Here is a 14,362-nt window from a genome sequence, read left to right as displayed (position 1 = left end):
GAGAAAACAAATCTATTTTTCAAGAAAATACTTGTTCATTTATTAAAACAATGTAATATAAACAGATTGAACCATGTTCTCTTATTATAATCAAACTGACCCCTGTACACTGTTGACCCTTTAACCAACCCTTGAACCTACCCAAACCACCAAACCTGTCCCTAACTTTACCCGTATCACACCTCAACAGCAGCAAAAGTGTTGTGCATTAACAAGTTTGTAATAATGTTATTAAATAACATATGTTAAAATCATTTGTAGATTTTCAAGAAGTGCATGATCATATTAATTAAATGTTTAATGACATTTGTATTACACGATGTAGCATTATTTTTCATGAAATAATTATCTGTTGATCATTAGGTAATGTTTAATAAGTTTATTAGTACAAATTATATAATATTTTTAGCTATGTGAATATATATTAACTAATGATCCATTAAGCGTTATATAATGTTTGTTAATGATTTATTAATGGAAGTTATTATAAAGTGTTACCATTTTTTTTTTTGAGAGAATTTTATGGTACTAATTAATATTTCCCATTGAAAATAATATAATTTATTTTTTCTCAATTAATGCAATATTTCAAGTTAAAATTGAGACTAGGCCTTTAATCTGATTTTTGAAGGTAGATTAGTGCCTTCTGGTGGGAGTAAAGAAAAGCTCTATATTCATGTACAGCTCTATATAAACGGCTAATAAATTCCCTAGTTGTTTTTAGACCAAATTATATATTTAAACCACTTAGCATTTGTTAATAATAAATTTGTGCGTGTGTGTGTGTTCACATACCAAGTGCCATAAAAGTCACCAAGCCATGATTTTGTAAAGCATCAAAACAAAATCTTTTAGTAAAAAGTGACTGATGAGCACCGGAGGGTTGTATTATGATTGTGTCTGATTTTAATATATATATTTTTTCTTTTTGTTTTATTTGTCAGAAGGTGATCTAAGGATTATTCTCCTGGGTAAAACTGGAGCAGGAAAAACTGCAACAGGAAACACAATCCTGGGCAGAAATGCATTTAAAGAGACCAGTGAAATATGTGAGAAACAGGAAGGATACGTGGATGGGAAGAACATTGTTGTATTTGACACTCCAGGACTATTCAATGCATCTATCACAAAAGAGCAAGTAAAGGCTGAAATAGAGAGGTGTGTAGAGATGTCTGCTCCTGGTCCTCATGTGTTCCTGCTGGTGATCAAACTGGGGGTTAGATTCACAGAAGAAGAGAGGAACTCAGTGCAATGGATTCAGGAGAACTTTGGAAAAGAGGCTTTGCTTCGTACCATCATTCTGTTTACTCACACTGATCTGCTGAAGGGTACATCTTTAGAGGAGTACGTCAGGAAAAGCCACTATTTACCAAAACTAGTTGATAGTTGTGGTGGCAGATATCACTCATTCAACAATGAAGATAGAAACAATCAACAAGAAGTTACAAAACTGCTTCAAAAGATCAATGCAATAATGAGGGAACATGGAATGAAGCATTACACACCAGATATGTTTAAAACAACTAAAACAGAAATAACAGGGAAGAACAAAATGAACCTGACAAAGTTTACATATATTTTCTGTGCTATTATACTGATTGGAGGTATATTACTGGGGACATGGCATTTGAAAAGGGAGCTCAAACTGAAGGAGCAGCAGCTGCAAAATCAAACGCAGAAGATACAGCAACTGACAAATGAGCTCCAACAGAAGGAGAAGCAGCTGCAAAATCAAACGCAGAAGATACAGCAACTGACAAATGAGCTTCAACAGAAGGAGCAGCAGCTGGAAAATCAAACGCAGAAGATAGAGCAACTGACAAATGAGCTTCAACAGAAGGAGAAGCAGCTGGAAAATCAAACGCAGAAGATAGAGCAACTGACAAATGAGCTTCAACAGAAGGAGAAGCAGCTGGAAAATCAAACGCAGAAGATAGAGCAACTGACAAATGAGCTTCAACAGAAGGAGAAGCAGCTGGAAAATCAAACGCAGAAGATAGAGCAACTGACAAATGAGCTTCAACAGAAGGAGAAGCAGCTGGAAAATCAAACGCAGAAGATAGAGCAACTGACAAATGAGCTTCAACAGAAGGAGAAGCAGCTGGAAAATCAAACGCAGAAGATAGAGCAACTGACAAATGAGCTTCAACAGAAGGAGAAGCAGCTGGAAAATCAAACGCAGAAGATAGAGCAACTGACAAATGAGCTTCAACAGAAGGAGAAGCAGCTGGAAAATCAAACGCAGAAGATAGAGCAACTGACAAATGAGCTTCAACAGAAGGAGAAGCAGCTGGAAAATCAAACGCAGAAGATAGAGCAACTGACAAATGAGCTTCAACAGAAGGAGAAGCAGCTGGAAAATCAAACGCAGAAGATAGAGCAACTGACAAATGAGCTTCAACAGAAGGAGAAGCAGCTGGAAAATCAAACGCAGAAGATAGAGCAACTGACAAATGAGCTTCAACAGAAGGAGAAGCAGCTGGAAAATCAAACGCAGAAGATAGAGCAACTGACAAATGAGCTTCAACAGAAGGAGAAGCAGCTGGAAAATCAAACGCAGAAGATAGAGCAACTGACAAATGAGCTTCAACAGAAGGAGAAGCAGCTGGAAAATCAAACGCAGAAGATAGAGCAACTGACAAATGAGCTTCAACAGAAGGAGAAGCAGCTGGAAAATCAAACGCAGAAGATAGAGCAACTGACAAATGAGCTTCAACAGAAGGAGAAGCAGCTGGAAAATCAAACGCAGAAGATAGAGCAACTGACAAATGAGCTTCAACAGAAGGAGAAGCAGCTGGAAAATCAAACGCAGAAGATAGAGCAACTGACAAATGAGCTTCAACAGAAGGAGAAGCAGCTGGAAAATCAAACGCAGAAGATAGAGCAACTGACAAATGAGCTTCAACAGAAGGAGAAGCAGCTGGAAAATCAAACGCAGAAGATAGAGCAACTGACAAATGAGCTTCAACAGAAGGAGAAGCAGCTGGAAAATCAAACGCAGAAGATAGAGCAACTGACAAATGAGCTTCAACAGAAGGAGAAGCAGCTGGAAAATCAAACGCAGAAGATAGAGCAACTGACAAATGAGCTTCAACAGAAGGAGAAGCAGCTGGAAAATCAAACGCAGAAGATAGAGCAACTGACAAATGAGCTTCAACAGAAGGAGAAGCAGCTGGAAAATCAAACGCAGAAGATAGAGCAACTGACAAATGAGCTTCAACAGAAGGAGAAGCATGGATGGGAAGAACATTGTTGTATTTGACACTCCAGGACTATTCAATGCATCTATCACAAAAGAGCAAGTAAAGGCTGAAATAGAGAGGTGTGTAGAGATGTCTGCTCCTGGTCCTCATGTGTTCCTGCTGGTGATCAAACTGGGGGTTAGATTCACAGAAGAAGAGAGGAACTCAGTGCAATGGATTCAGGAGAACTTTGGAAAAGAGGCTTTGCTTCGTACCATCATTCTGTTTACTCACACTGATCTGCTGAAGGGTACATCTTTAGAGGAGTACATCAGGAAAAGCCACTATTTACCAAAACTAGTTGATAGTTGTGGTGGCAGATACCACTCATTCAACAATGAAGAGAGAAACAATCAATATCAGATCACAGAACTGCTGCTGAAGATCAATGCATTGAGAAGAGCAAATGGAATGAGGCATTACACTCCTGAGATGTTCAGAACAATCCAGACAGAGATTACAGGGAAAAGCGGAATGAAGTTGAACATTACACATATTTTGAGCGTTATCATAGTGATAGTACTTATTTTTCTAGGAGCACAGCAATGGAACAATATGTTTCAAAAGGAGGAAGAGAAACTGAAAAATGACATCGAACAGATGGAAAATGAGGTGCAGCAACTGAAAAATGAGCTCCGAGAGAATGAACAGAGGGAGCAGCATCTAAAACTAGATCTCCTACAGAAAGATCAAGAGGAGCAGACACTGAAAGGGAAGCTCTCACAAAAGGTAGATGATGAGAAGAACCTGAGAAACAAGATAGAAGAGAAGGAAAAAGAGGAGAAGCAGCTGAGAAATGAGCTCTCACAAAAGGTAGAGGATGAGAAGGACCTGAGAAACAAGATAGAAGAGAAGGAAAAAGAGGAGAAGCAGCTGAGAAATGAGCACCTACTGAATGAAAGGGAAAAGCAACTGAAAAATGAACTACAGACAGAAGAGAAGCAGCTAGAGCTAGAAAATGAGCTCCAACAGAAAGAAGAGGAGAAGCATCCCCTAAAAAAGCAGCTAATACAGAAGGAACAAGAGGAGTTGGAGCTAAAAAATGAACTGCTACAGAAGGAACAGGAGAAGCATCAGATAAAAAAGAAGCTTCTAGATAAGGAACAAGAGGAGTTGGAGCTAAAAAAGGAGCTGCTGCAGAAGAAACTGGAGAACAGGAGGAACAGCTAAAGCATGAGTTGCAATAGTAACAGGAGGAACAGCAGCAGCAACAGAGAGATCTACAGATGAAGCAGCAATAATATCAGCTGCGGGACATGTAGCCATATTCACTATGTTTACTCTGATTATTGGAAATAATCACATTATTGGTGCACATGTAAAGACTTAAATGCATTAAGATGTTTACATGACACGAGTAAACCTCTTCACTCCCGTTTACATGCAATTTTCATTATTCTTATTATTTGCTAATAGGTGTGGTTATTTTTTCACCATAAATCACATACCCACAGCACAAATGATGAACTCACATACAGCAGGCGAGTTACTGCCCACTGTCCACTTACATCAAATGCAATACATGTCTATAGACATAATGGTTATTAGGCACTGCAGTGAATTTCACAATATCATAATTTCACATCGTTCCATTATAATTATGTATCTCTCTATACCTCACAATGAATCTATTATTTACTTTGTGTATACGTTTCGTATAATGAGAGGATTCGTAAGCTTGCATAACTCAGCACTCAACAAAAACTCCAGCATTTTGAGCAACGAGTGGATTGTAGCTGAATTGTCTCTGATTGGCTGTTGCGTTCAAGAAATGAACATATTTGTCTGATTGACTCCGTCGGTAACGCTGCAAAACATGTTGTAAATATAACCCTTTGAAGCTCTTTGTGTGCAAACTCACTGGATCTTTTGCCAGATCTGTTTCGCCAATATCATATCTTTACAGCTTCAACTGAGAGTGCTCTTGCTTTCGCTTGACTACCGCAGAACTGTGCCTGCTTGTGAATAATGTCATGGAGTTCATTCACACCGTTGTATGAACAACAAACTTTATCGTTGTATGTCCGAACACATGAACACTTTGGTCAAAGTGGTAATAATGTGATTAAGGGGTTTACAATGCCTGTTTATTGCGATTAAAATTGGCATAAGCCACATAGTTTTAATGCAATTAAGGTTGCTACGATTATGAGCTTAATCACATTATTTTGATCAAAGAATTGCACTTTTACAGCTATTATTCACCTACCCCAATGCACAGCACAAATGATGGACTCACATACAGTAGGCGTGGTACTGGCCACTGTTTTAATCTACTTGCATCAAATGCAAAACCCATTTTATGGACGTACTGGATGGTTATTCGATGCTGTGATGAACATCAAATTGTGATGGCAATGCCACTGGGTTTGCCTACACTGCCATCGCATTCTTCATGCCGTCTCTGGATGAAGATACAGAGCAGAGACTGGTGGCAGTGAGTTGTGTTGACAGAGTTCAGCAATTCGGAGTGGAGGGGAAACTTCCAAATGTCACAGAGTTCATTTAGGCGCACTTTGGTCAGAGCGGAAATAATGCGATTAAGATATTTTCATCGGTTTATTGTGATGAAAATCTGCTGTCGCCACATACTTTAATATGATTATGGTTACTATGATTAAGAGCTTAATTGCATCGGTTTGATTGAAGTATTGTGTTTACATGAAGTAAAGTTTAATAGCAATACTGCCAAAATTTCATTATAATCGCATTATGAGGGTGCATGTAAATGTAGTCATTGATTAGATTAGCAGTAGTAACTGCATTAGCAGCAGCAGGAGGAACAGCGGCAACATTAATATCAGAACTGAAAAGACTTAAGATTTTTGCATTGTATTTAAATATTTCCTACATACAATTTCATAGACCAATTGCTTTATATGCATTATGAAATGATGCTTCTCTGTATACACTGAATATATTGTGGTTTAGGTATGTCATGTTTCTGTAATTATTAGAGTTTTAAACTGTCTTGAATTTTCACGGTGGATATTAAAATGTATATCATTATTATTAATGATAGGTTATATAAAAAAATAAAACACAAAGTACCATATTGTGAAGCAGAATGTTTTCTAAAACTTTCTTTCCTTTTTATGCACATTAAACACAATACAAGAGAATTTTTTTTTTAATTAAGTCTGGCCTACGGGTAAAAGAGCAATCACCTTGCAGATAAACTGATTTCCTCAACTGACTTAAAATGTGGATAAGCATTAGCTGGACTAGTGTGACCCCCCCCACCAATATCAAATCAAATATGTTTATTGGCACACTTTATTTACACAATATACACAAGTATATAGGAAAACGCAGAGTGAGTTGAGTTTACGTACAGTGTGTTTAAAGTGAGCACATGACAGTAATGGGTCCAAATTAAATATGCAAATAGATTTCAGCATGTGGCGCATCCTTGGGAGTAATAACTTTGGATTTAAAATAAACTGCTTTCAAAATATAGCTTTCCAAAAAAAAAAAGTGGTCTCTTGGCTCAACTTGCCCCCAGTGAGGGGTAAGTTGAGCCTAGGAAGAGGGTAAGTTGAACCGCATGGAGTTAAACTGTGTCATTGATTATGCTGAAGTAAAACATGAAAATGAACATTTTCACCTCATGCTATATCAAAGGAAGATTAAAAAAATGCCTTCAAACCCAGTGTCTAGGCAGGAAAACTCCCTCAGTCCATCACAAGGCTCACACATAGATTTTAAGGCATTTTTAAAATTATTTTAAAATTTCAGAACAAAAAAAAGTTCAATTTTAAGAATTAAAAAAACATACTGCAATTGACCTTACAGAACTGGGCTAATAGTACTCAACGTCCCACTTATAAATGTTGCAGGGAAATACAATTTCATAAAAACTTCAATGGCCAATTTTCATAAACAAGGCCTATTAATTTCAGAACAAAATCAAGTTCAGAACAAAGATCAAAATAAAAAATGTTTGGAAAATTAATGAAATATAATGTAGAATTACAGTAAAATAATACTTTAAGAAGGGGTGAGCCGCTGGCTCAACTTACCCCAGGGCTTTTGACTCAAATTACCTCACTCCTACCATTTTAACAAATGTGTATCATCCAGCAGTTTAGAGCTAACATCATGCTAACATTATAGCCTTATATTATAACTTCCTACAGCACAAACACGTGTGATATTTTTTCAGATTTGTCTGTAATTGTGCAGACACAAGACGCAGTCCTTGAAAATACAAAAATCACTTTGAATTTAAATGTAGTTACCAATTATCCCATGGGCCTCTCTCCATCACAGGGTTAATACAATGGTTAACTCTTCAAATATGTGGTCATACATCAATTTTGTTTAAGGTTGTCTAGAAACAATGGGTGGCTCAACTTCCCCACAGGCTCAAATCACCCTGCTCTCCCCTACTATGTACACAGAATATACACAAGCAATACACAGAATACACAGAAAATACACATCATATTAGAAAAATCATAGTGATCACATTGAAGTATAATATTGGTCTGTTATTGAGAGCAGTTGATGTGATGTGATGTTTAGCGGAAATAGTTTTTCGAGTGCAGAAGAGAGATTATGTAGCCTGATGTAGTTATTGGTTAGAGTTCAGCAGTCTGATGGCCTGCGAGAAGAAGCTATCTCACAGTCTGCTGGTGCGGGTCCTGATACTGTGGTACTGTTTGGCTGATGATAGCAGTGAGAACAGTTTATGGCTCAGGTGGCAGGAGTCTCTGATGATCTTCCAAGCTTTCCTCACACATCGCTGGGTGTAGATGTACTGGAGGGAGGGAAGCTCACCTCCAACGATGTGCTGGGCTGTTCGAACCACTTTCATTTGTTCAATGCCAGTGATTTATAGAGAGAACCTTAAGATTCAAATCTCAATTAAATGATCATTTGCAAACATGTGATTCAATACGAGATTAGAAGTGAGGAAAGATTGAGGTTATCATAGATTAGGTCAATTGTTCTTTTTTTTCCCCCCAGGAGAATCCTATTTTAACATTTCAAATCCTTAATGATATATTTTTTTACAATCTTATTCTTACTATTGCAGGTGAGAAGAATGAGGAGTGTTATAGTAAAAATCTGCCTGTGTTGTATCTTACTATGCAAAATGGTTGCAAAGTAATCTGTATGCAAAAAAGTCACTGTAAGCCATAATTGCACATGCATTGTGCATTTCTCTTAATTGAAAAAATAATAATAACAATTTAAGTGCACATTTCATGAAGAACAAAGGAAGGTCCAGTAGAGGAGCAAATCTGACTGCACAGACTTCATTCCATGTGTAACCTTTGGCTAAAAGTATTAAAGAAAAACCCACCTATGCCACCTAGGTTATTTCTCCATCCAGGAAAAAAAAAATACCCCAAGAAGAATTAAACCAAAAGGAGTTACAATAATATGAAGGACCCTGCTGGTTCAGATTGGATTAAAGACACAGACGTGACTTACCAAAAATAACAAATTAATTTCACACATAAAAAAAAATAAATAAAGATTTTTACAGCTTCAACTGAGAGTGCTCTCGCTTTCGCTCGACTCCTATAGAACAGTGCCTGCTTGGGAATAATGTCAAGGAGTTCATTCACACCGTTGTATGAACAACAAACTTTATCTATGTATGTCCGAACACATGCACACTTTGGTCAAAGTGGTAATAATGTGATTAAGGTGTTTACAATTCTTGTTTATTGCAATTAAAATTGGCATAAGCCACAAAAAATATTATCCTGACATGAAACGCACTCATTAGTATATAACAAAAACAAAACTAACACAGCCCTGCGGGACCCCCATATTACTGGTTTTCACCTCAGAATAAAAATTTAGTTTTTACCCTAAGTGGTTGTGTATGATTTGTTAAAAACAAATAAAACCATTTGATACAAAAGGGGTTCACTTTCAATTCTATCAGATTCCTAATTAGTATCTTGGGTTGGAGTGTATTAAATGCCGAACTAAAATCTATAAAAAAAGTAAACATATTTTTTTTTATTATCTGTGTTTTTTGTTCTGTCACTCATTCTGTTACACTGTGGAAGCTTCTGTCACGAAAACAAATTCCTCATATGTGTAAACATACCTGGCAAAAAAGCTCATTCTGATTCTGAAATTCACACACAAAAAAAAAACTATACACAAGCATTTGCTTTGGTGTTGCCACCCCTTATAGACCTCATGCCACCCCCTTACCACCCGATAAGTAATTTTCTAGATCTGCCCTTGAAGAGGCTAATATAAAGTTGTATTCATATTATAATTTTAATAGTATTTTCATGCTGTGACCGTGGGGGTGGAAACATTTATGATGTAGCCATGCATACTTACTAGACTGTCTTATTCTAGCCTTTAAGGCTGAGCAGGAATCTAACATTGAAGCCTCAAAAGGACTGGACAAGCCTTTCATTTCAAAAGCACCTTGCATTTAGTTTCTGACTTTTGAGCTGTTATGAGCTTGACTGAGGTTTCTGTAAAAAGGGAGAGTTTATTATAGATGTCTTGCAGATGAGCAAACAACCTAATAAATTGATTTCTAGATGTGAACACACAAATCAAATAGACGAGTGATGTACGCGCTGTCAAGTCAAATCTGTTGAGCTGATATTTTCAATATTCATATTACTGTACAATATTCATTGATATCATTTTGCAATCAGTTTTGTATTAAGTTTTATTAAGCTGACATTTCTGTTCTTTCTGCCGTGTTTTACACCTTGCCTTCCTAACGATGGTGATACTTAAATCGTTTTCTTTCTTTTCATAAGCAGTAGTTGTTATTACAGTCTGTCATGACGGCTGACCACAGTTTTTAGTGGAACAAAGAGTCTCACTGAAGGGAGGATTTGTTTATTGCATATTTCCGAACACTCCCTGTTACTGTTAACACTTCAGGGTGTGCAGAGGGTGGAGTATTAACATTCATTAATGAGATTTCATTATTGTTCTCTGAACTGAAAGTATTTTCAAAGGCATGCTGTCAATTAACCTTTCAAGTGGGGAATGAAAGTATGACTCTTTTTCAAACCAGTTTAACTGGAAAACTTCAGGTTTTACTTCCAGAGATGTTGTTGCAAAAACTGGAGAGATTAGTACTGAAGTACATATTTGATAATTCTGTTATAACATAGTTGAGAATTATCTTTATACAAAGTTTGGTAAAAGAAAATCCTGAAAACTAAAAATGTATTGATGATTAAAAAAAATAATCAATTGTTTTTGCCTATGCATGTTCATTCATGTCTTTTTATTAAAAAAATAAAATAAATTTGAGTCCCGATGTCCTCAACCAAGGACGTAGCATAACTTATGAATGAAATATAATTTTTAAACTTTTTTTTTTATGCTCTAAACAATGTAATGACATAAAAAATACTATTTTTTTCCTAAAATGTTTTGCCTGGTCTTAAGAGGTTAACTGAATGGGGCTGCTAAACATGTAAATAATTAAACTTTCCTATAACTGACTACCTATAATATAGTGATTGCAAATAGCTTATATTCATTGAGTAAATGTCTATAGTTCCACAACAGATCTGTCAAGCATTTGGCATTACATCAGAAGTGAAACGACTGCAGAGCTTTCAGGAACCTTCTCATTTCATTCAGGTATTCTGCAGGTGGAGACTGAAACTAAGGACAAACTGAAAATGGCAGATAGACTTTCTGGTAAGCTCAATTCTTTCTGTATATCAAATATATTAGAATGTATACTGCTTGTCTATATCAGATGAACATGGTTGAAATCTTGTATTAATTGAAATAAAGAAAAAAAAACTGAACATGCTGATAAAAACAAACAATGGAGATAACTTTTTAAGATTGCGTTTACTTTGTACTTGAAAACCAACTTGCAAACAGCAAAGAGCCTCATATGTAATATATCGAAATGTCCTGATGTAATTCAACTGGTATTAAAGTTTTTTTCCCCATTTTGATTTGATTTTAAATATTCTGCTCCATTATAAAAATTATACATATACAAGACTATGAAATGTCAATGACATGGCTTTATGCAATGCAAAATTGTCTTTACTTGATGGAATGCTGAAGGATTACAATTGATAAATATAGTAACAAATAACATTTTTTTCAGTACAGTTACAATTGCTAATACATTTTCTTTTTACATTTTTATTCACATTAACCTGAAGTGCACAACTTTCAGAATACACTAATTTTCCATTGATGAAACTAACAGCCAGTGCCGCCCCCAAGTCACACCACTGGTTCAAGTCAATGTTATTGTCTTTGTTGGGACAATCTTAGATCTAACCAAAGAATTTTCATAGCACTATAGAAACAGTTTTTACAGTTTTCAGGAAATCAGTTTTACAAATGGCTTTTTTCATATTAAGCTGAGAAAGTATTTTAACATTAAAAGAGTTGATCACTTTTTTATTTGTCATCATTAATATAATCAAATTTTAACTTTAACTTTTTAAAACATAAATTTGATGTAACATTGTGTCATGAATTGCAAAATAATATGAGCTATCATCTGAGATAAAGTGTACAATAATGTGGCCAATCTGAAAGCACTTGGTGTGATTGGGGGTTCTGCAGGGATTAGTTTTGTTCATTTATTTATATCGAACCTTAGAGGCTACACAGTAGCTCCAAAGTGCTGTATATTATAAACAAGATACAGCAAGACAAACCCTAATAATAAAATGCAAACGCTCATGAAGACTCAGAGCAGTTCTAGAGATTATGTTTATGTGTTCATGTACTCATATATTGAGGCGGCAGAGGCTGAAAACACAGCGAGCTTCAGTAGGCCTATGTGTATTAAATGAAACCGCATGTCTGCGCCATTAATTTCCATGAGGGGTGTACTGGGAAAAAAATTTCAGGCCGGGAAATCTGCACCCACAACAAATTCTGAAGCATGGATAACCCTATTTTTTGTATGGACCTCACATAAAAAAGGTTTACTTTAATACTCAAGATTTAACAAAACTATACTTTCTAAATTGCCTACATGTCAAAATTAGTACATCACTACAATATCTTTATAGAAAAATCCTAATACTTAAATGAGTTATGTTTTTCCCTTATAAGAATACAATGCTTTTATAGTAAAAGTACAGTAACCATTTTTTTTGGCAAATGGATTACCATTTGTATTCATTTTTACTACAAATTCCATGGTTAAACTATGATTAGTGTAGCAAAACCCATGGTTAATTTGTGGTTACCATGGTTTAACAATAGTAACCATTGTCTTTGCGATCTGCACGGGCAGTTGTTTTTGATTTGATTTAGATTAATTTAAGGATTTAAAACAAAAACAGAATGGACTTTAGGTGTTATTTATTTATTTGCTACATAAAACGTCTGCACAAAACAAAAACAGCAGGTCTGAATGAGACGCACTCTCGATCGCGATCGACGGGTTGGCGAACACTGCCCTAAAGAATCATATCAACTTGTGGAAAATGGGCATCCGATGACCCCTTTAAGTCAAAAGGGTGGAGGAGCAACATGTCTTATGTGGAAAAATTTAGAGGTGGCCACAATACCCAAACATTTTACTTAAGAACAAGTAAAAGAAATAAGGTTTAAGGTTTACCAAGGAAAACTGTACCATGGAAAACTATATACAGGATTACCCAAAGGGAATCAAATGTATGGGCACCTGGTCAATTACAGTGGGTGACCAGTAGCATGCAACACAAGTACTGGACCTGACATCAGACTGCTCTGCTGAGTCTGAATGCCACAGTGGCATCTCCAGATGGCCACTTCCGACAGCATCGGCCAATCAAAACTCTGGATCTGAAAGGCGCCAACTTGCAAATCCCTCCTTCTCAGGAAACATTAAAAGGTTCTCTTCAAGACAAAGAAGGGTCCGAAGAAAAATGTGGTAAGCCAAGATGTGCTAAGCTGTTGTTGCTCTACTGTGTGTTAAGTTACGCCGTGCTAAGCTAAGCTGTTCCAAGGAGAAACAAGGAAGTTCTGCAAGAAGTGGATTTGGGGAGTTTGGAAACAACAACGACCATCAGCTTAGTGCCCCCATTTTCTGCAACAACCTCAGAACCACCTTCCAGATTGTCCAGATCTTCTGTAGAGACTTCAGAACCTTCACCTTCAAGGCTCCTTTGTTTGCGTCTTTCCAGGCCAAGGAAATCTCAAGAGTTCATCGTTCACAAGTGCTTCGTGTTCAAGACTGTGAAATGGATCCGACTCCTTTCTTCCCACTGCAGCATGGCCCAGGTCAACAAGTGGAAGGCGTCGCCGCCCAGACGCAGAACGTAAATATCACTCTTTCCAAACCTCTTTCCAGAGACCATTGGCATTGGTTTATGATGATCTTATATGCATTAGATTTTATATAACTGAGGTCAGTTAATAACAAATAATCTCTAGATGTATTTGTTGAATCTAGAATAAGGTTGACCTTATTCCAGGAAACTTCAGTTTATCTTTCCATAAGATAACATCTATAGTAACATCGAATTCAGTCATTTGCATCTATCAGTCTTTTGCCCTTTATCCATTAATTTTACCCATTTAGTAGTTGTTAGTTACTCTTTTCTATCCTTTTGTTAATAAAACCCCTTTTATTATACTTGTGTCTTCCTTCTGTTGACAATACAGTAAAGAGGCTCTAACAAGTTAACAATATCTCTAAAATCCTTTAGATTGGTCAGACTACAACTTCCTCCAATTGATGTAATTCTTATTTATTCAACAATCTTCCATGATTGTTCTTTACTGTCAAGCTGAAATTCCTGGCTGTTGCCCCATAAAATAGTATGACCAAAACTAAGTATTAAGATTAATATTTAAGCCCAAAGCCATTACACTGGTGGTGCTACTTAAATCTAAAATCACTACATTTAGTGATGCCCAGTGTGAAGCTATCATAGATTGAAAGCACTAGTGTACTTTCGCAGGCCCCATGGCCGGCTGTGTGCCATTGCATCCATGCCGAGGGGGGAATCAGTCAGGTAATAGAATAACTGGCAGTGGAAAGACTACTGGGAAGCAAACAGGTCGATCTGATCTTCCCCGAATCGACTGCAGATCAGCTGGACCACTTGTGGATGGAGGCTCTATTCTTCTGGGAGGGTTAGCTGTCGGCTGCACGATTCAACTCCCTTGAAACATGAATGTCGGCCAGGACC

At 36.7% G+C, this 14,362-nt stretch overlaps 1 protein-coding gene across 1 annotated transcript; it reads left to right on the top strand.

The window, feature by feature from the left end:
* The first annotated feature begins 3,332 nt into the window (after nt 1–3,332).
* Nucleotides 3,333–4,412, top strand: LOC107729631 (DNA ligase 1-like). Its single transcript, XM_016540270.1, has one exon. It carries the CDS (start codon nt 3,333–3,335, stop codon nt 4,410–4,412), a length of 1,080 nt encoding a protein of 359 aa, XP_016395756.1.
* Nucleotides 4,413–14,362: the final 9,950 nt, after the last annotated feature.

This window comes from Sinocyclocheilus rhinocerous, unplaced genomic scaffold (genome assembly GCF_001515625.1).
Source record: "Sinocyclocheilus rhinocerous isolate Xijiao unplaced genomic scaffold, SAMN03320098_v1.1 scaffold5357, whole genome shotgun sequence".
NCBI classification, from domain to species: Eukaryota; Metazoa; Chordata; class Actinopteri; order Cypriniformes; family Cyprinidae; genus Sinocyclocheilus; species Sinocyclocheilus rhinocerous.
This window is presented reverse-complemented; position numbering and strand designations above follow the sequence as displayed.

Bases quoted from the DNA above. Each gene is read 5' to 3' on its own strand.
- LOC107729631 (XM_016540270.1), top strand. From the start codon at position 3,333: ATGTCTGCTCCTGGTCCTCATGTGTTCCTGCTGGTGATCAAACTGGGG.